At 40.3% G+C, this 23,445-nt stretch overlaps 1 protein-coding gene across 1 annotated transcript; it reads right to left on the bottom strand.

Moving 5' to 3' along the window:
- Positions 1-32: 32 nt before the first annotated feature.
- On the bottom strand, positions 33-20,767 carry GABRA3 (gamma-aminobutyric acid type A receptor alpha3 subunit; the record flags this gene model as incomplete). Its single annotated transcript, XM_018044329.1, is given in 3 exon segments — positions 33-2,334; positions 15,586-15,797; positions 20,615-20,767. Coding segments are annotated over 3 exon segments (701 nt in total), but the record flags the coding sequence as incomplete, so codon positions are not given.
- Positions 20,768-23,445: the final 2,678 nt, after the last annotated feature.

The following is a 23,445-nucleotide window of genomic DNA, read 5'->3' on the forward strand; positions in this document are numbered from 1 at the left end:
GAGTGTCCACAAAAAGTTATTTAGCCTGAGTACAATTCAGAAAGAGTTTAATAAACAGCCACTAAACATTGCACCAAAGCATTTGGAAACACAGTTTCTACAGAGAGGTAAAGGTCAGGCTTCCATTCTAAATTCCTTAAGACAATCATGAACAAGACAATCATTAACAGCCCCACCCCCCACCCCCCATCCCCACATAGCCACGACACTACACTCTTATAGTCATGAATTTACCTACAAACACAGTCTTAGGAATAATGGGACTGGCATGCATTATCCCAGCAATGGCAAGGAAGCAGGATATGGGGGAAGGATGGGTGAAAAGGCAACCAGCAGCTAATGATAGATCCCTTAGGAGCACTGATCAGGGGTTGGGCAGGGAGAATCTCCTTTTGGTACCTTCTGTGGCATTACTTAGGGGCTCCCGGATACTTTGGATTAGTGGCTGGGGCTGCCATCTTCATCTCATTCTCTTGAACCATGGCAACGAGAAGTGGTCTCCTTGGATAACACATTGTGACTTTCTAAAAATCTTCTTGGTGTCCAACCAAACTGCATTCAGGACCCAGCATGCCTGTTGAGATGGTGCTGATTCTGAGGTCTAGATGGACCTGGATTCTCAGTCCTATCTTCATGTTGGCCTTTGGAAAGGGGTCCATGATAGTTCTCTATTACAGACACTTGTAAGGAGCCTCGGTGAGTCATTCAAACATCTGAAACTGAGTTTGTCTACTTTATACAAAATTTACAATTATAACTGTCCCTTTTATTCATGCTAAGAACAAATGAGATAGAATCCTTTAAATAATATATTATCAAACTGGTAGTAAGGTTAATGATTTAACTGACTTAAAAGTAAACTAGACTCCAATTCATCCCTCTTAATATTGGCATCAAGAGAGGACCAGAGGTCCCTGACAAGTAGGAGCAAATTTCTTGGGCTAGGGTCTGGAGTGTGGAGGGTATGGAAAGAAGAACTTGACTTTCACCTGCCAGTAGCCCTCTTTTTCAAGCCAGTCTTCAAGCCTCAGCTACCACAAAGCCCAAATCTCTCACTCCATCCAGTATTTGATGAGTTGCCTTGGCCAGGAGATGACTTTCATATCTTTCTAATCTTTTAAAAAATTTAGGCATTTGATCTCATTTTGTTGCATATGTCCCTTCTTAGTATAAATTAAAACAAATACTTGATCCTTTTCTTAAAGAGTTTGTAGGCAGTAATGAGTCCAAGCTAAGCCATGTCCAGCTGGCTACAACAGGTTCAAAGGGCTTAAGAGAAAAGGACTTTCTGGAGGAGAGATATACCAAAGAAGGTACTATTTTCCTGAGGGTCTAGACCTGGCAGGTATTCGTCATCTTGGTGCCAGGCTGACCTAACTGGTTCTATCTGTTTGGGCAATACATGGTAGACAGAGGTAAGCCTCAGTTGTCCACACTAACCTCTAAGCCAATAAAGGGGTTTCAGGCCATCTTCAGAGGTTAGCACTGGCTCCTGCCTTTGTTATCAATACTTATGCCTTGTGGGCCCTGTTGTGGGCAGGAGAGGTGGCAGGCAGGACCACTGGGGACCCAGGCTAGCTCCCTAGTGAGTCAGAATCATCTGATCTGGACAAGTCAACAATCCACCTTAGTCTGGACCTATCCAATAGCCAAGGCTCTCACTACAAGCTGTAGAGTCTCCTGTTGTTTCTGTAGTGGGCAGAGTGTAGTAAATTACACACCATGCCCTCAGCTGAGGGAGACTGGCAGATTAAAATAAGCAACTGGACAAATGGCAGTGTTTGGCTCCAATTGGGACATACTCAGCAATATTAGAGGGACAAGTAATTTTTTCTGTTATTGTTTCTTCATTGAGATTCCTAAATATTAACTGAGAGTCATGGTGTGGTAAGAGGATTATAAAAGAAGAATCCTGAAACACATGAGGGGAGCCCTGGGGTTTGGGTGCCTGGATGCTTCCTAGGGTATATAGTGCTCTGGTTGCAGCGCCACCACTATCTACTGTTTGCGGATCATGCCCTTGATAGCTGACTCCCGGTTGACATATGTAGCCCAATAGACCAGATTGAAAATGGCAAAGAGCACAGGAAAGATGATGCGGGAAATCTTGTCAACCTTGCTGACACTGTTGTAGGTCTTGGTCTCAGTCGGGATATCCTGCACATAGGTGGTCTTGGGTGAAGCAATGATTGTCGGGGTGGAGGAGGTGCTTGGAGCAGCGCCCTTGGAGATGGCAGAGAACTCAGTGTCCTTGGCCAGGTTGATGGGATAGGTGGTTCCCACGATGTTGAAAGTGGTGCTGGTTTTCTTGGTCGGGACTGCTGGTGTTTTCTTCTAAGGGCCAGAAAAAGTAGGGGAGAATGGGGGGACAAAAGGAAAGCTAATTAATTCACTATATAGAACACCTTCAAAGGCTGTGGGGAGGAGGAGACATGAGGGAAGTTAGGAAAGAGGGGCCATGAAGCCAATAGCACTGAGTAGCCAGCTTTGTACAAAGGAATAAATTGAAGATGACTTTGAAAACAAAATCTGCATCATCCTGGTTTACTAGCTATTGTGCCTTTGGCCAAGTGACTTCTCCCATTAGAGCTTTAGTTTCTTCATCTGTAAAATGAGGATCAAAATATTTGACAGGGTTGTTGAGAGGATCAGATGAAAGAATGGTGGTAGAAACAACTGGAAAACTGAAATCTTGTCATGTGTAGGATCCTATGCAATCATGTGACTTGATCCTCACAGTAACCATACAATGTAAGTGTGTGAGATTACTCCCATTTGGCAGATGAGAAAACTCAGCTTCAGACTGAGTGGCAGAGCCCACACTAGCCATCTGGGCTCCCAACTTTTAACCAGGGCTGCACTGTACTGTTCTATAGGTATGAGACACTGTTTGGTTACCCGAGACATAACTCCAAAAGGCTTCAACCATCAAGTGGCACATCTCCTGTGAGGAAGAGAGCTTGGTGAGTCTGAAAGTCATTTTGTCTTAAAGACATACATTCTATAGCATGTTAACATGCATCATTATAACCCTTCATGCAGGCAGGAGTTACAGCCTCTCTAGTTCAGTTCATTTCAGTCACTCAGTTGTGTCTGACTTTTTGCGACAGCCTCTCTAGGGAACTTCCGTCTGCTTCCCTCTGACAGCACAGGCAGAGATCCTGGGGGCTTGCTATGACTCAGATCTTTGTTTTTCCAGATTATTAAAAAAAAAAAAAAAAACCTCAATGATAAATAGGCATACACACATGTGCCCATTTGTTCTCACATATATGACTCGTATATACATGGACCTTCCATGTAGAAAAGAGAAAAGGTGACAAAGCTCAGGCCTGGGTCAGAAGAGAGAGGCTGAGGAACAGGAGAGGCCAAAGGCAGTGACTGAGGGCATAGTCTGAGTGCTGAGCTCATAGTGTTTACTGCCTCATTTCCCACTCTGGCCTTTTCTTCCTTTCATCCCTCTTTGTTTCTAGGGAAAAGTGGGTACAGATGAGCTTTGAAAATGCCCAAGAGTATTTGATGGAAAGTGATGACCAATGTGCTGCCCTGATTTCACATACCTCGAATTTTTCTTTCTCAACGTGCCTTTGCTTCCCAGCATCTGTTTTACTTCTTTGCACGTGTTTCCTTCCTGGATTTCTCTACTCCTGCCCTCTCCTACTGACCCCCTTTCTCCTAATCTATTTCCTTTCTTCTTTACTTCTGAGTTCCCCCCATTTTCTGACTTATTTTTCTTTAGACCACACTGCCATTGATCTTCCTGGTCCTAATAATAACTTTTGTCCAACAGCTGCTGAATATCTACTGGGTCAAGAACTATGCTAGATGTTTCAGGATAGGTTAAAAATTAACCTTCAGGGAAGGTTAAAAGTTGTCTGTTTCACTCCTTGTTTTGTAGGAGTTTGTAGTCCAGTGGTGGGGGGTTCAAGGGGAGAGCCCTGTGAACACACCATTGCCATATAATGTTATCAGAATTCTAAGAGGTATGAACAAAGGGTAATGGGAATTCAGTAGAGGAGGGGGTGATGGGAATTCAGTAGAGGAGGGGCAAAGTACCCTCAGGTGCTGGAAAAGGTGGCTCAGAGAAGGCAATGAGGATGGCAAGCTGGGTCATGAAAGATGAGCAGGAGCTCACCAGATGAAGATGTAGCCAAGGCAATGCACAGGTCAAGGGCACTGCTACTTTGAGGAATGACAAGGAGTCTGCTGTAGGTAGATGGGAGTGTAAATGATAAAGGCCTGTCTGTGCTGGCTTCAGGGTTTTCATCAGGGAGGGTAAGAGGGACAAAGAAGTGGGTGCTGGTTTAAGTAAATCAACAGTCTGACTAATAGGACACTTAAAAAGCAAAACCATTCTTTCTCTTTGAGGATTGTAGTTACATTGCTACAAGTGGAAGGGGGGACAGAACTCTAAGGGAGTCTAACTAACAACCTTGTAAATGCTTTAAATACTACATGGGACTCACTTATAATTAGCAAATTCATTGTGTGAATAGAGGCCTGCTGCTAAATGCCTCTGCTATTAAATTAAGGAGCACTTCACTTGTTTGCCTACTTACTTATTCATTTGCTTACTAACCTCTTTTTTTTTCATGGTTAGACAAAAAATAAAATAAAATGAAAGAAAGAAAAAAACCCACTACCCTGACTTTGCTAGAAGCTTTCACACTCACATATATTATTTCATTTAGTCATCTTATAAGCTGGTTATGACCAAGTCTTTGAAATAATCATTCTGAACAGCAAACACTTTGTTTAGCTCTGTAGGCACTTTGTGTTCTATACGTAGAGAAGCAGCAGTTGATTTAATCACAGATTTTTTAAGTAATAAAAGAAAATTACCTTTTAATTTCCCTCGCCCTTTCCATCATGGAACTTTTTAATCAGCCACTATAATTTTTACCTAAATTGTCAAAGAAGGGAAATCAAAGCAAAAGTTGTAGTGCTGAGAAGACAGAAACAGGAAGCAGAGATTAATGGTTAATAATTCACATTTCTGCATCTAGTTTTCTAATACTTCTCTACAGCCTGGAATTTGATAGACACAAACTAGAGTCACTTAACTCTGATCAAGCTATGATTCTGTGCCTACCTCTCGAGCCAATGCTGGGCTCTTAGCTGCATTATAGATGTTTACAGAATGAAACCTGACCCCCCAAATGAAGATTCTTCATGTGATTTCTAATTTATTCCTGCTGAGTCTTGACCTCTCCTATCAGTTCAGTTCAGTCACTCAGTCGTGTCTGACTCTCTGCGACCCCATGGACTGCAGCATGTCAGGCTTCCCTGTCCATCACCAAATCATGGACTTGCTGAAACTCATGTCCATCGAATCGGTGATGCCATCCAACCATCTATTCCTATGTCATCCCCTTCTCCTCCTGCCTTCAATCTTTCCCAGCACCAGGGTCTTTTCCAATGAGTCAGTTCTTCGAATCAGGTGGCCAAAGTATTGGAGCTTCAGCTTCAGCATCAGTCCTCCCCATGAATGTTCAGGACTGATATCCTTTAGGATCTCCTTGCAGTCCAAGGGACTTTCAAGAGTTTTCTCCAACTCTTGAGAAGTATGATCTCTCCTATCTAGTATGACTTCTCCTATACAGACAGAGATATATAGAATATCTCTATAGTTCATCCTGGAGTAATTCCCATACCACCATACTGAAACTCACTCTTCCAAATTCCTCCAAGCATTTTGACCTCAGGGCAGGACACTTTTCCTTCTAGAAAGCTACCTCATGTGGACTGGGGATGAGGTAGTGAAAACTTTTACGGACTAATGCATGTCCAACTTTAGAGTTTTTCTCAGATGACATTCACGTTAATTGTTTTCAGAAGTGCTAATTAGAGGGTTAGTTGAAGCCCTGAATGTATTTGAGACCTCCAGGACCTCAGAGTATATGCAGACAAAGTCCTATGACTGTGTTAACCTAACATCCATCCAACTTTCCTGAACCCCAGTTCTCAGAAGTGGGTAAAGTAATGGAGTGTATGCTATGTTGGATTCAAAGACAAATTAGACAAAGACCCAATTTTTACACCCAAACAACCCAATTTTTAAAATGGGTTTTAAAATAGACATTTTTCAAAAGAAGATATAGATAGAAATGGCCAATAAGGATGTGAAAAGATGCTTAATATCACCAATCATAATAGAAATGCAAGTCAAAATGAGATACCACCTCATACCCATTAGGGTGCCTACTATAAAAAATAAGAACAATAACAGTAACAATAAAAAAAGGAAATAACAAGTATAGACAACGATATGGAGAAATTTGACCCCTTATGTACTGTTGGGAATGTAAAGTGGTGTAGCTGCTATGAAAAATGGTACATCAGATCCTCAAAAAATTAAAATATGACCCAGCAATTCTACTTTGGAGTATATTGCCCCCCTCAACTGAAAGCAAGGTCTTAAAAAGATATGAGTACACCCATGTTCATAGCAGCATAATTCTCACTAGCCAAAAGATGAAAGCAACCCAAGTATGCATAGAGAGAAGAATGGATGAAGAAAATGTGGTCCATCCATACAATGGGATATTATTCAGCCTTAAAGGAAATTCTGATGCATGCTATAGCATGAATGAACCATGAGGATGTTATGCTAAATAAAATAAGCCAGTCACAAAGACAAATAAGATTCCAGTTGTATTCGATACTTAGAGAAGTCAGGTTGCTAGAGACAGAAAGTAGAATGGATTGCCAAGGGGAGAGTGGAGAGGAGGATTGGAATTTCTGATTTCATGGGGATAGAGTTTCAGTTTTGCAGGATGAAAAAGTTTTGAAAGTTGCTTGTACAATACTGTGAACATACTTATTAAAACAGTTAAGATGATAAATTTTAGGCTGTCTAATGAAGATTTATTAAAATAAGAGAGAACTAAAATATAAGGGAGAACACACACACACACACAAACACAGAAAGGCACAAATGCTGAGTCAAATGAATTCCAAAGAGGAAGGGAGCATGCTGGATTAGGAAGAGGTCAGTAAGCCAATAGAATGGGGAGAGAAAATGCAGGTGCAAGAGAAGTAATCACTTGCACCAGTTTACTGAGAGGGTAGGGGATATCCAGACCATATGTGGGGATGGACCTGGGGCCAGTGGGTGAGAAAGGAAAGAGTGGATGAGACTCAAATATTATCTATGGTTTATTAACTGTGTTTATCTGTTAGTGGGTAGACCTGTGTCCATCCCCAGTTATTTGCTTGGCATGAGGTGTCCTAGAACTGGCACCTATAGACTGTTGGGCCAGGGCAGGGCTGGGTTCTGAGGTTAATAAGCTAGAGGGAGGATTCCAAATGGAGTTTGCCAGCACCAGTGTCTACATGGTAGAATGAGTTCTCTAGAATGGCTGCCACCAGTGTCTATGTCTCCAGGGGGAGCTGCAGTTGACCCCGGCTTCTCCAAGAGACTCTCCAAGATCAGCAGGTGGGTCTGACCCAGTCTCCTATTACTGCTTTTGCCCTGGATCCCAGAGCATGTGAGTGAAGTCTCTATTTCCCCCCAGCTCTCTGGGACTCTCAATTGTATGCCTTACTGGTCTTCAAAGCCAAATGCTCTGGGGGTTCATTTTCCTGGCATATCACCCACAGGTTATGGAGCCCACCTTGGGGCTCAGACCCCTCACTCCTAGGAGAGAACCTCTGTAATGGTAATATTCCTCTTGTTTGTGGATTGCCCACCCAGGGTATGAGACTTGCCTATATCACAATTCCACCTGTCTTGTTTGGTTCCTTCTTCATATCTTTAGTTGTAGAAGGTCTTTTCTGGTAAATTTTGATCTTTTCCATGGATGGTTGTTCTGCAGATAGTTGTGATTTTGGTGTGCTTTTGAGAGGAGCTGAGTGCTGGGTCTTTCTACTCTGCCATCTTGACTGATTCCCCTGTTTGTTTCTGTTTCAATCAATTCACCAGTGATAGAGTATGTTTGTTGTCAGGGAATTTATATCTACTGTAGAAAAGTGTGGGAAGGCTACCACTTTATGAATACAAATTAACCCAGAGTGAATATCATTCACCCCAGAGAGAACATACCAAGTGGTGACTTGATTTGTGGCTCTTTTTACAGGAATGCCAAAAATTTTAAAAAGCCATTAATGATAAAAAAAACCTAAACTTTTCCAAATTATGGATGGAATTTGAGTATCTTCTAATGTAAAATAAAATGTTATTCTAGAGCATTCAAATTTCTTATTTGAAATTAAGAAAAAAGCATAAGAATCACTGTGTTTCCAAAATTAGGTAAGAATTTATGACTATTTTAAAAGAACTAAGAATAATAATTGTCTTCTTTTTAAATATAGAGTTTTATTTCTTCATTTTAATTTGTTCTTACTTTTAATTTTCAAAAAATCTAGGTAATAATGCACATAGTTAAAAAGAAATGAATGTAAAAACTTATAATGCCTGTACCCCCAACCCTGTCCTACAACATAATTATTTTTAACTTTCTATCTTTATTTTAATTTTCTAAATTTTCTAATATTTATATATTTCTAAGTAATATGCTTATACTGCTGTCAGTTTTATACATAACCATTCATATTTTCATGATGATTTACCTCACTTATGCAACCCTTCCTCCATCTTCCATACAATTATAGCAATCTATCTAGCGCAATCAATAGTCAATGGTAACATCATTATAAAGGACTGGATAAATACCTCTAGCCTCTTGCTACAAACTGCACTGGGTTCTTCTCCAGGTTTGCTTGCTGCATAGCTTTCATCTTAGGAATTCCCTTCATCTATCTCCTCTGTAGGATACCCTCTTCTCTGGTCCAGTGTCTTTCTCTTTTTCGTTCTACTCTCGTTTTAATAGAACATATTCTCCTGTATTTTCCTAAGGTGGAATCCATGGGAAGTGACATTTCTGAGTTCTAGCAGGTCTGAAAATAACTACCTTTCCATGTAAGTGATACTTTGGCTAGGCAGAGGATTCAAGGTTGAAAATCATTTGTCCTTCAGATCTAGATTTACAGCTCCACTGTCTTCCAGCATCCAATGTAGCTGAGAAGTCTGATGCCATTCTGCTAATCATTTCTTTGTAAATAACACTTATTGCCCTTCTAGAATCTCTTTAGTCTACCATTTATCCCTGGTTTTCTAAAATTTCAAGATGATGTGACTTTATGTGGGCCTATGAGGACACTTTCAATCTGGAGGCTTATATCTTTCCTTTTGTAAATGTGTCTTATATTAGTTCTTTGCTAATTTCCTTTTTTCCCATTTCTCTGTTCACTCATTCTGCAGGTTCTGAGTTGGATGAATTTCCTGGATTCATCCCTAAGTCCCTTAACCTTTTATTTTCATTCGTCAATTATTTTCTTTTTACCTTACTTGTAGGGAGATTTTTTTTCAGTTTATTTTCCCATCTCTACTGAAACTTTTATTTTGGCAGTTATTTTTTCAAATGCATCATATTTTGTTTCAAATAAAGCAACATATGTATATATGTATATTTTTTCAGAAAAACACAAGATGTTAAACTCTACAAAAGTGCATGTATCTTCAGCAGACAATGTTTGTCTGATCAATAAGAATTTTGTTTTCAACATTAACTCGCCAAAGACAATCAATGGACTGACATCACTGCTACAACATAGGTTGCTGCTTGAGCTTCTGATCTTTAGTCACATCTTGATTTTTGTTAACAAATGTGTAAATACTGCTGGCAGAAATGCTGCAATGTCTTGAGAAAAAGTGCTAACAGATCAAGCAAAGCCATGAAAGTTATGAAACAAGCTAGAGCTGATTATTGGGGTTTCCCTGGTGTTTCAGATGGTAAAGAATCTGCCTGCAATGCAGGAGACCCAGGCTTGATCCCTGGGTTGGGAAGATGCCCTGGAGAAGGAAATGGTAATCCACTCCAGCATCCTTGCCTGGGAAATCCCATGGACAGAGGAGCCTGATGGGCTATAGTCCATGGGTCACAAAGAGTCAGACACGACTGAGTGACTAACACTTTCACTATTTTCACAAATTATTGAGAGGATCACACAACCTAATAGGGTTTGTATATTCAGACTGACCCTCTTGTGGCAGGGAATTGGGTCAGCACCTCGAGCAGGGAACTGAAACTGAGTGAAAACTGCTTTTTTTCCCCTCTCCTAGCTCAGGCCACCAACCCCACAGCTGGGACAGAGAGAATCACAGCATCTGTGGAAACTTCTATTTCTCATTACACTGTGAAACCCTGGAGACATTTCCCCAGAAAGGCCTGGCCTCAGAGTTGTCTGCAGAGTACTGCCTTCACTGGGGTTTTTGTCCCCAAAGCAGCCTCTTGGTTTTTGGCACAGCCTTTGTTTTGGGGATGGAATGCCTTGTGTGGCTTGTCTTCTGTGTTCATGGAGGTGTTGCCCTTCCTTATTGGATCGGCTTCATTACCACTTGGTGGTTATTTTTCATTTCAGAAGCTCTTCCTTATTCTCTGATTTCCTTTTATATTAGCATCCTCCTTATTTTATGTATATGATATATTTACAAATATAAGATAAGATTTACTTTTGTTTTGCTTAGGTTCTCTTTAATTCCCTAAATTATTTCTGTTCCAGCCAAGGTGAGTTTTTTTTTTTTTTTAATCTTTACTTTTCTCTATTACAAATTTTACTTTGATAATGCTTCATATCATAGTATTATTTAGCAACATAAAAGATGTCTGTGTTTAGTCTGCCTGAGCTGGGCTTGTTGACTGGTAAACTATGACTGATGATTATCTGGAGGGAGGTCATTTTATGGGATACCCCAGAATGTCACTGTATTAAGGTCTTTTCTAAGGAGACATTTAGCTTCTTTAGAAAAGAAACTTCTGCTGGTCTTTAGGAAACTATACATCTGGCTGTTGACATTTTATATGCTGGCAGGCTCTGGGGTCTTGACTACTCTGTACACAGGCCTTTATCCAGTCCCCTTAATTGCACCCCCATGATTTATTGTCTGTTGTATGGGGCATCTTGAATGCTGAGTTTCTCTCCAACTTGATAAATCAGTTCTTATTCTATCTTTCCACATTCATTTATCTTAAAAAATGCATTACAATCTCTTGTCTGACTGAAAGCCCTTCTTCAGTTCCCCTGGTACTTGTGGGTTTATACTTGTTTTATTTCTTTACCCTCATTTTAGTGGGATTTTTAAAGGAAGTGGTGATAAAACGTGTAGCTGTTCCTCAGAAGCCCACAGTTCATCTATTTTGCAGAGTGCTATTATAAGGTAGTCATTTGTCTTCCTTTGAAAATGAGGTATTTGTTCCTACCTATCCCTTCTTTTCCTTTCCTTTATCTTTCCCCTCACATTCTGTCTAATCCATGACCATAGTACAGATCAGAAATGGACTTTTGAATCATTTATATTAGTTTTAAACAGTTTTGTGCTCAACTATTCTAGTTTTATGAGGCAAATAAGGTTTAATATGTCTCTCTAAAGGAAGCAAAATAAGGTACAGTTAAATTGCACTGTTTTTTACTTTTAATGCACTTCATTTTTTTCTGTGGGTCAGTGGTTCTGTTAGTTCCTTCATATTGTAGCAGCATGTACAAAACAGTACCCTCATATTAGAAATCCATTTTTATATATTTCATAGTTGTTTTCAAATCTTATCAACATCTTTCAATAACTTAAATTGATTGACAGAACTAAGGAGGAATACTAAGATCACCATCTTTGCAGAAGACTTTTAGATGATTCTTTTTGTCCTTTTTTTTTTTTTTCATTTTTAGCACTCTTTGGAATTGGAGAAATGGTTATCAGTTTTGAAATCCACAGCTACACTGTTCAAATGCTCTTTCTACCTTCAAGCCACCACTGCATCTCTTCCCAATTACCAAAAATAAGTCTACCACATATTTCATAAGCTATTTATGACTGCCTTTCAGATATCTGAAATTAGCAATAATCATTGCCTTAATGCACCTGTCCTTTCTCCATTGTAGTAACCAAACTGGAACAGCCTATTTTAAACATGGTACAACCTGTACAGAATAAAAGGGGTTTATCATCTCATTTGTTCTAGGTAACTCCTAACTCAGACTTAAATCAAATCTGGCTTTTCAAGAGTTACACCGCATGGATGGCTTACATTAAATGTGTTCTTTCCCTATAGCATCTTATTTAAAACATGCAAATCTTTGTTAAGCTTTTTTATCCCTGAACTTTTTTGGAATATATGTGTAAAAATTTGTTGTATTTAGAAATGTTAATTTTTTGGTTTCAGCCTATTCTTTCAAACTTCAGAAATTCTCTTGGACACTACTTCAGAAGATACTCTTTTTCATTAATGCCAGCTTACGAATTTGAATCTCCTATATTATGTATCTTTATTTCAGTCACAGATGACAGTATTTAAGAGGGCTTCCCTGGTAGCTCAGATGGTAAAGAATCTGCAGAGGGTCAAAGATAAAGCTTGGTGGCTTATTACAGCAATATCCATTCAGGTTGATGTCCATCCATCAATCAGATTATATTTGACTTCAATTGGTCAACCAACTACATCAGCATAATTGTAATATTTTTTCAACTAGTATTTCTTCTTCATGAAGACATAATTTTAAAAAGTTAGATGTCTTGATAAAGTCTGTATATTTCCTATTCTACCAGTCTAGTAAACTTTCCATGAATTTTCTTAAGGTTAGTTTGGCACAATTTCTTCTTAGTTAAATCAGGCTATATGTCAGTAGTTAGTGCAAACTGCTCTTAAAACATCTGTTTAATAAGGGTCTTTCAGTTTAATATGTCAGAATAAGGACATCTTTACTTCCTTTTCTTCTCTGGAACCAACCAAAATAAGGAAAATTATATATGAAACCAAAACTCCATCTTTGATGAAAATTGGAAGTGTTTTTAACCCTCAGCCCAAAACGTAAGGGCTCCCAAATGCAGTAAAAATTGAATCAGGGTGAAGAAGACATTGAGGATGCCTAATATTCTAGATTTCAGGCCAAGAACAGAGTCCTAAAATGTGGATGGCAGGACCTGAGTGAAAAACAAATGACCTCTGTTTTGAAACAAATGGTTTTCGGGCTGGTAGTGAGAACATCCTGGAATATTGTTTGATTAGCACATAGTAGTGAGGAGGTGGAGACTGGAAACATTAAAGGGCACAATATTACACGTATGCACACAAGCATGAACACACTACACCATACACAGAGGCCTTTCTTGAGGGTTATTTATGAGAATTTATATGGATAACAGATGATGGTCAAACTATTCACTTTCAACTACTTATTCTCAACCACTTACAACCATCCTATTCGTTGTCTCAGTCCCTCCCCAAAATGATACTTTTACACATAGCAGTGTTAGTAAAAACTCCTCTAATACAACTTCAAGTAACAGTTGAAAAAGAATATGTTACCGATGCAAAATAGGTTACAATGAGGGGAAAGAACCAATAAAGAACTGTGTAACAACACACAACACAAACAGAATACATTAAAAGCTAAGTCAGCAGAAATCATAAAACTAATATAAGGAAAAATACCGCTACTATAGAAATGAAGGAGAACAGACACGGTGACAATGTTCAGAGACACAGAAGACAGGCTTGAGAAAACTAAAATGGATAAGAACAGTTGGAAATTACTAGAGAATAATGGTAAATAAAGATTACAAAGTTCTTTATATGTATAATCTGTGCTTTTAGGGAGATAACAGAGCAAAGATCTGTTTCAGGAAAGCTTTCCTGAAACAAGGACAGTTGTGAATCTATAGACTTAAGGGTAACAGGCTGTCCTAGGAAAAATTCATACAGATAGATCAAGATCTATCTATCCTTGTAAAGTAAGTGTAAAATAAAAGACACATGCATATAGGTTTCTAAGCCATAAAATCATCTCCTCATTATGTGAAAGATTCTCAGGGTGGTTTTAAATTTCCTCATAATAATATTCAGTTCTAGAACCAAAAATAGCAACCAATGTCTATGTGGACATTAGAGAAAGAGAATGTGACCCACAAATTGTATAACAGCCCAAATATAATTCAAGTATAAACACAACTGATAGATAATCTTATACATGTAAGATTGCCAGTAATGTTAGGCATTACTGACATAAGATAGTAGGAAATATGGTTCCCACGAACGCTTCCTAAAGAAACTTCCAGAGGATAGCCTTGAGGTAACTAAGCGATGAACATAAAAATGGATAAGAGGGCTATTTTGAGAAGAGAGTCTTTTTAAATATAGAACTGTGAGTAATAAAATACAGAAATTATGACTGCATAAAAGCATGTAAATACTATAAAACTTCACAATGTGGAGACAGTTGTGTAACAAAAGTTGAGCGATGACAGGAACTGGTAGAAAGCAAAGGTGAGAAGCAGGATAAGTACAATAATTTCCTTATATTTTGCAGTGGGTGAGGGATCAACAGACCTGGTTTATAACTGATGAATCAAGCATTAGATGGCTAAATATATTTTAAGGATATAAATGTTAACAACTAGACTAAGAATAATAATAAAACCAACCAAGAAATTCCTATGGTAGAATAGATGGAGGAAAAAGAAATATACTTATTTCTTCGTGATTTATAACAAAGAGTTAATAAATTTTATCTAAATAAATAGTTAAGATCTATTCTAAAAATTTTCCAACTCACCAGTCTATATTCTATGGAATCTATTCCTCCAGTTTGAAAAATCTTCATTATGTTTTCTCTTCTCCATGATTCTGGGGCCACACCTGCCCATTCTTTTTAGCATCGTGGGTTAGTCTTCATCTACAGCTAGAGATCTCAACTCTTTTAAAGCAGTCAAAGATACCAAACTTGATTTTACTGTATTTATGTTTTTTTATTCCTACCAATTTCAGGTGGTTTATTGGAATTTTTTTCTTTCTTCTCATCCATGAATCCAATTAACATTTATTCAGCTTTTACTATGAGTCAGATGCTGTACACAGATGCTAGCTAGTTAGACAAATGCAGGCAAGTCCCTGCCCTCAAGAAGTTCAGTCTAGTGAGGAAGCAGACAAATAACTCTAATGCAAATAAATGCTTTTCATATCATGAGCAACCTCACCCACCCCCAGAAAAGCTGAAGCTATCTCATGATTCTGGAAAGCTTCTATGGAGAAAATAGCATTTCATCTGGTTCTTAAACACTGAGCAGGTCTTTATCAGGCAGGAAAATAAGAGAAGAACATTCCAGGTAGAGAGTAAAAGTAAGCAAAGACATAGAAGGAATGATGATCATTTTTGTTTGATGGTAATGGGAACATATTGCCAAAATGAGGGGCAAAAGTGGCCCTAGAGACTGTTCTCTGGGTGGAAGATAAAGACTACTCTTCTGGGTGACTTTGTAAGTACAACAGATTCTCCTTGGGTTCAGCAGTATCACACTTAGGTTTGATCCCTCACCACAAGACATCATCCCTCCATGATACCAACCCTCTTTTCTTTGCCCCCAGCAAACACTCCACACTGCCAAGAAGCACTCCAGTTGAGAATTGGATTGATGACCCCAGTGAATAGCACACAGCCCTGGCCAGTTCCCACAGGCTGCAGGCTGCCCACTCCTGGTTCCAATACAGTTCTCTCAGGGAATGCTTCCCAGCCCCCACCTTTCCTGTATCTTACCTTCATCTCCAGGGCCTCTGGCACCTTCTTGCCTTCCCAAGCCCAACTCCGTTTTGTGAAGTAGTTCACGGTCGCAAACTCAATCAGCGCAGAAAATACAAAGGCATAACACACGGCTATGAACCAATCCATGGCCGTCGCATATGCCACTTTAGGTAAGGAGTTTCTGGCACTGATACTCAGGGTGGTCATGGTGAGAACAGTGGTGACACCTAGGGAGAGAGAAAATAAGAACTAGTTGCCACTAAAAGACATTGAGTGTACCTGATGATACCGCCATCTTCCTCCTTGAAAGGAGGAGCTAAACCCACCCAAAATGACCTCTTTTAAAGTAAAAAAAAAAAAAAAAGATAATGTCAAAATGGAATGGTTCTATGTAATAACCACCCCATCCCAATTATCACAGAAAGAGGAATCTCCAGTATAGCATTTAAGAGTTGCCTTTTAACCTCGGCTTAAACATTTCCATTGAAGACTAGGTTGTAAGTAACCTATTTCAATGTAATAGAGCTTTCTTTTTTTTTAATTTAAATTTATTTATTTTAATTGGAGGCTAATTACTTTACAATATTGTATTAGTTTTGCCACACATCAACATGAATCCACTACGGGTGCACACGTGTTCCCAATCCTGAACCCCCCTCCCACCTCCATCCCCGTACCATCCCTCTGGGTCATCCCAGTGCACCAGCCCCAAGCATCCTGTATCCTGCATCAAACCTAGACTGGCGATTCATTTCTTATATGATATTATACATGTTTCAATGCCATTCTCCCAAATCATCCCACCCTCTCCCTCTCCCACAGAGTCCAGAAGACTGTTCTATACATCTGCGCCTCTTTTGCTGTCTGGCATACAGGGTTATCGTTACCATCTAATTCGAAAAGTCTACCTTAGGCTGAAACCTGCGTTCCTAACTCCTAATCCACTGGTTGATCGCAGAGGTTCTGTCTGGAGACTTACGAAAGAAACCCTGAATTTTTCTTTCTGGGACAGGATGTCAGAAAGTTGAAGAGAGTGGCCATGGTTTCTTGTGAGTCTGTTCATCTCTAGAACATGACAAGCTCCTTCTTTTGTTTCTCCTCCTTCTCCATTCTGGTAGATGCCTTCTCAACAGACTGGAACTTAGGCTAAGACTCAGGACATGGTCTGATATTAGCTGGAGTTTCATTTCATTTATTGTGGACACTATTCCCCTAATAACACAACAAAATATTGTAGAAAGATTGTCCTTTAGCTACATCACAGTCTAGATCCTATTGAATTTATGAACAACCAAAACTATTCTCACTTCTATTTCTTATGAGTTTTTGCCAAACCAGAGCTTGGTTTTAAATCAATTGATTCTTTTTCTTGGTGGTATTTATTAACCTAAATTTAATATTTTCTTTTACTCATTTTTAAATTATATTAATTTTTTTCTAATCTGCTCATAGTTTAGATATGCATATGAACTATATAGTGTTGTGGTTAACAATACTCATATTGTTACCCACTTCATGGCAAATAGATGGGGAAACAGTGGAAACAGTGGCTGACTTTATTTTTGGGGGGCTCCAAAATCACTGCAGATGGTGATTGCAGCCATGAAATTAAAAGATGCTTACTCCTTGGAAGGAAAGTTATGACCAACCTAGACAGCATATTGAAAAGCAGAGACATTACTTTGCCAACAAAGGTCCATCTAGTCAAGGCTATGGTTTTTCCAGTAGTCATGTGTGGATGTGAGGGTTGGACTATAAGGACAGCTGAGTGCCCAAGAATTGATGCTTTTGAACTGTGGTGTTGGAGAAGACTCTTGAGAGTTCCTTGGACTGCAAGGAGATCCAACCAGTCCATCCTAAAGATCAGTCCTGGGTGTTCATTGGAAGAACTGATGCTAAAGTTGAAACTCCAATACTTTGGCCACCTGATGCAAAGAACTGATTCATTTGAAAAGACCTTGATGCTGGGAAAGATTGAGGGCAGGAGGAGAAGGGGATGACAGAGGGTGAGATGTTTGGATGGCATCACCAACTCAATGGACATGAGTGTGGGTAGGCTCCAGGAGTTGGTGATGGATAGGGAAGCCTGGTGTGCTGCAGTTCATGGGATTGCAAAAAGTCAGACACGACTGAGTGACTGAACTGAACTGAATTATAGTCACATTTTAACAATAATATTATAACACTAATTTTGTCATTGTTAGTAAGAGTATTCCAGTCTTAAATGTTATTGTTTTTTAGTTGTGAAGTCGTGTATGACTCTTTTGCAAACCCATGGACTGCAGCCCACCAGAGGCCTCTGTCCATGGGATTTCCCAGGCAAGAATACTGGAGTGGGTAGTCATTCCCTTCTACAGGGGATCTTCCCAGGGATTGAACCCATATCTCCTGCATTGACAGGTGTATTCTTCACCACTGAGTCACCTGGGATGCCCCAGTCTTGAATACTTACACTAGAAGTAGGAAGTCCTGAGTTCTACTACTTACTGGTTTTGTATCTTGGGAAATTTCTTTAATATCTCCTTGACTTCATTCTTCCTATCTATATGAATATTCCCTACAATCTCCCCCAGAATTTTGATGATGCAGTTGTGTACCCAAATCCATCCAGAATTTAATAAGAAGGAATAGTCAGAACCTCTTTCTAAGTGTTGGGTTCCTCAAGACGATGGAGAGTGTGACCCTTATGAGCCTGGGTCAAGTAGGGTATGGAACGTAGTCCTAATGGGGTAAGACATGTTATATCAAAAAGGAAGCAGATGAGGCCTATTAACTATTAGCTCTACCCAGAGAGTCAGCCACATGTGCTGCAGTCTCTGGAGCCTCCTTTCATATCTTGATTCTGTGAGTATCTTACTTACACATTTACTATATAAATCAAAAGCCAGACTGGCAAAAACTTAATACAGTTTCAACAAAGAGACCCTAAAGGAGCGCCTTTACACAAACTAAGCAGAGAACTGTCAAGGCTGATTAGAGAAAAGACAATTTAAGCCCTGTCAGGAATAAGCCATACAGCTAGGACCTCATAACAAAACCTGAATTTGTAGCCTGGTAAGCTCTGAGAATGGATCTAAGGCTCAGTAACCCTCTGATCACACCAAGCAAGTGATTCATGGAACAAACAAGTTATCTCATTTATGGTTATCAGCAAATGTAATTGTCCACACCAGTACATTCTTAACAGTGCCAAAGCATGGACCAAGAGAACCATACGGCAACACAAGTGTTTAGGTACCATATCTCAGTGGAGAGGTTTAGAACTCTAGCCTTTAAGGCCTAATTAAAACTGTCATCTTGTGAAGAGTTCTTACCTAGTCAGAGCTGGTAGGGCCTTCAATCAAGCATCTGGTATACTTCATGGATGGACAAAGAGGTTTGGCATTTTAAAAGATCCAGGCCTGCCACTCAGGGCTTCTCTTTCAAGACTCTTCTACAAAGCTTTTCTGTGCCTGCCCTCTTCCTTCCTTTGAGTACTTCTAAAAGTCTAGTATGCTTCTTTGATAATGTATGTCTGTCCCACCCAACTAAAGTTGCTCGAGATAATGCAAGATAATCTCCCCATCTCAAAATTCTTAACTTAGAACAAATCTGTAAAGTCCTTCTGCCATATAATGTAACATTCACAAGTTCCAGAGATTAGAACATGGGTATCACTAGGGACCATTATTAAGCCTACCACAATCCTAGTTTTAACCCTTAATTTCACTCAAGCTAAAAGCCTTTCTTGTGTAACCTTAAAACTCAAACTCTTATCTACCAAGACAAGTAGTCCATCCATTGATCCATTTTCTTGCTACAACAGTACCAGCTCATGTCATTAACATTCCAGTTTTCAGTTCCTTCTTCCATTTGGGCCACTGGGTGTTTAATTTATGAGCTCAGATATTAAAAAATAATGCTTTCTATGTTTTATCTGTTTTTTAAGGATTTTGTACAGGAAGATTTTTTCAAGGTATCTAGTTTGCAACATTTCCAAAAATTGGGCAAATTTAATCTACTCCTATATAGATTATGCCCCGCCCTGCCAACTTCATTAGAGCTGTTCTTTTCAAATCACTAGCAACCAAGCATATCATGATCCCAAATACAGTTTTTATCTGCATTTTACCTAAACACACAGAATTCACCCCAGTTGATCACTCCCTGCTTCTTGAACACTCACCTCTTTTGATTTCCATGATATCACACGTTTCTCTCTTTTTTTTCTTACTTTACAGATGATTTCTCTTTCTTTCTCCACTACTGTCTGCTCTTCTACCTGACCTAAAATGCTTCTTCTTTCTGAAACATCATTTATTCTTTAATTACACAGTATAGCTTCAGGGTCTCTGTAGGAAATATTGGCCTTCTTTGGGAATACTCAGTATATCAATGTATGTGGAGACAATTCAGTGGATTAAGAGTCAATTAATGTTTATCTCCTTAAAAAATCTTACAATGAGAAAAACAGACAGAAAACAGTTTATGTGCTTTAAGTCTCTCATGGAAAAGTGCTAAAGCTATGCAAATCTCTTCCTAGACAACAGTCAATTCATAGTGAAAAATATTTCTCTAATTATAGGTATTCTTGTAAAAACCTTCAAACTTTGTAGTTCTTACTGAATATCAGACAATTCATACTTTCAAAAAGGCTAGAGAGGAAGCAGCAAAGTCATATAAAAAGCTGGGTCATTAAAAAGCCCCAATCTACTTTTCTGTCTTCAGCTTAGTTTCTCCCCTTCCCTTTCTCCAGCTCTGCCCACTAATTTCCTCTCCATTTCACTGAAAGTTCCATCCCTCTCCAGCTCCAGAAGCAAACCTGACTGAGATAGGAAGCATTTCGATAAACCTTAATGTTCCAATACTCTTCTTATTCCCACTTTTAATAATTCAGTTGCTGAACATACCAAGGTATGATGACTTAGTTATTAATGCTAGGCTCAGGTGTTTCTCCCATTCACTACAGTAATGATTCTTCTACCATCCTTACCCCTACTCTGACTGTTCATCATAACACTTTGCAAATGTCCCCCAACCCTATTCTTCATAAAACAACACTCACCAAAGACCGTGCGGGCAGGGACAGACTCTCTGTTGAGCCAGAAAGACACTTGTGACAGGATGACAGTCATGATACATGGCAAGTAGGTCTGGATCACAAAGTAGCCAATTTTTCGCTTGAGGTGGAAGTGGGTTGTCATGACGACATATTCTCCTAGAGAGTAAAAATTAGACATTATTGCAGCCAAACACTGTTGGATCAAGGTGGGCCCCAATTCAGTTCACAAAGCTCCTTAACCTTATACTCAGAATGAGACATTCTAGTACCTCTCAGATCTATGTAACCAGATCTCTTTAATCATCATGAAGAAGTACAGAGGGGAGTTTTTTTTTTTTTTGTGAAAATATTACCAAACACAAACCCATGTGACCAACACACAGTGAGGCCAAATAATACTAAAATGTCGGAGCTTGGCACAGAGAAAGGATTATTGCAGGGTCATGCAAGGAGATGAGTGGCTTATGCCCTAAAAACCTTGAACTCCCAGAAAGCTTTCAGCAAAGCCCTTTTATAGGAAAGGTGAGGGATGGCCATGGTTTGTTGTTTCAAACTTCTTGTTGTCAGATCCTTTGTTCTTGAGGTGAAGTCACAGTCAGGTCACCATGTTCCTGTAAACCTTCACCAAAACAAATGTTATTCTCTGTTCTAACAAAAACAGGCAAGGTCCCAAGGTCAACTTTCACCCTTCGAGCTCCAGGCCTGGCTAAAAGGAAGGGGTCACTGCATGGATCGGTTACCCTGCCCAGAAGCGTTCATCCAGCCCCCAGTCTGTATTCTCTTGCCAGTGCCCTGGCCCAGCTGAAGAGGCAGATCTCAGCTGGAGGCGCCCTCAGGACCAAGTCTTCAGACCCTGCCCAGCCATCATCACCGAGGGAGCCAAAATACACAGGACTGAACTGGCCCTCAAGCTTTTTATTTAAACTGAAGGGAATCTGAGAACTCCATGGACTGCAACCTATGTAGACACTGCCGCCATTAGGCTGCAGACAGGGGAAGAGGTTTACGGCTGCTTTGAGGCCTGGGCTTGGAAAATGGGTATCCGTAGTGATGACCTGGAGCTCTGTGGGATACAGCCCTCTGCCTGTCCCCAGGGGGCCCCCAGATCACCCACTGGGCTGAGGCTGAAGTGCCTGGAGGGCCTGGAAAGAAGGCCAAGATCCGCCTCTCACTGCATTCTCTGCCACAAGGACACCTGCAAGCTGACTACTGGCTGAGCAGGCTCTCTAAACACCCTGGTAAAGGTCTCATGCTAATGGCTGTGTGCCTGTCCTGCTCCTGTTATATCCTAGAAGGGCACTGTAGGGGCCTGGATGACAGCTGAACTGAGGGGTCTGCACCATCCGATAGGAGGTGCCTGGTGTGTGAGTGAGCAGAGGCTAGCATCTTTGGTGCCAAATCCAGACACTTGTACTGAGGTGGAGGGAAAATTTGGGGGAGGTATCACATCCTAGATCCTAGTAGGATAGCCCCAGCTGGCCCATCTGTCCAGGCAAGTACTGTCCCACCTAGCGGAGGGTTTGATAGGAGCAGGCAGATCAGGCAGCTGCAATACTTTTCTCCCTGACCTCAGGAGGGCAAATGGCCTTGCTTCCTGGTCTCCCCTCACTGTTGGTGGTGTCCCTACCACACCTGCAGTGGAGCCTACATGTATCTGACCCAATAAACCCTGCTAGAGCATGACCACTTCTATTATAAGGTCATGATGTTCTAGCCGAAGCATTTTCAACTAGCCTTACATGTCAGCAGAGGGTCTCCTGAATTCATGGTCAAGAGCAGCACCATATCCACTGATCCGCTGGTCTACCTGTCAGTGAGTCTGCCTCTACCTGTCTTGGTGATCTGCAACAACTCAGACTTGCCCAAGGCAAGAAGGTGCAATGTATGTGTGCATACCTCATGTTTCCACAGCACACTACTCTGCCAGGCATTGCTTGGCAACTGCCTGGGAGAAGGCACAGAGCACACAAACGAGCTTGTCTCACTCCTTTGGCATTCTTATCCAGGTCTGTATCTTTAAATAATAACTTAAACTTTGATAACTCCCCAATGTGTATTTTCTGCCTGGGCTTCCTACTTGTTATGGTTATGGGTTGAATTATGTCTCCTAGAAATATATGAAGTCATAAACCCGAATGCCTCAAAATGTGACTTTCTTTAGAAAGAGGTGTGCTGCAGATATAGCTAGTTAAAATAAGTTCATACTGGAGTAGGATGGGACCTGATCTACTATGACTGATGCTCTCCTATAAAAAGAGAGACACAAAGGGAAATGTGTGATGACAGAGGCAGAGATTGTAATAGGGGCGAGGCAGACACGAGCTATAGTAGCCCCACTCAGCCACTGGTATGCACCACAGTGGGTCCTTCCCCCATCCCCTCTTCCATATATAAGGAGCCCAAATTTGGACTGATGGAAAATGGTTTTTTTGAGACGCTAGTCTGCCACCTTCTTGGTCTGCTAGCTTTTCTATCATTCCTTGCTCCAACAACTCATCTCCAGATTGACTGGCCTGTTGTGCAGCAAGCAGAACAATTTTAGGCTCAATAACAAATTTTTGGTGAAACCACCCAGGAGCCTTGCTACTTGTGACCAACCAGCCCTGCTTGGGGAATTTTAGGGTAAGGCCCTAGCAGCTGCCAGGACCATTTGTCCTGAGGATCTTCTCTTCAAAATTCCCTAGAGTGGCACTGGGTGCCTCAGAGCTTGGCCGTTGGAGCAAGGAATCAATGCTTGGGAACCGACAGGCTTGATATGGTAGGGTGAGTTGCTCAAGTGTGTACAACTGGAAACATCTTCCCTTCTCAATTTGGGTTTTTTTCCTTAAAGGAAA

Source organism: Capra hircus, unplaced genomic scaffold, assembly GCF_001704415.2.
Source record: "Capra hircus breed San Clemente unplaced genomic scaffold, ASM170441v1, whole genome shotgun sequence".
Taxonomy (NCBI): domain Eukaryota; kingdom Metazoa; phylum Chordata; class Mammalia; order Artiodactyla; family Bovidae; genus Capra; species Capra hircus.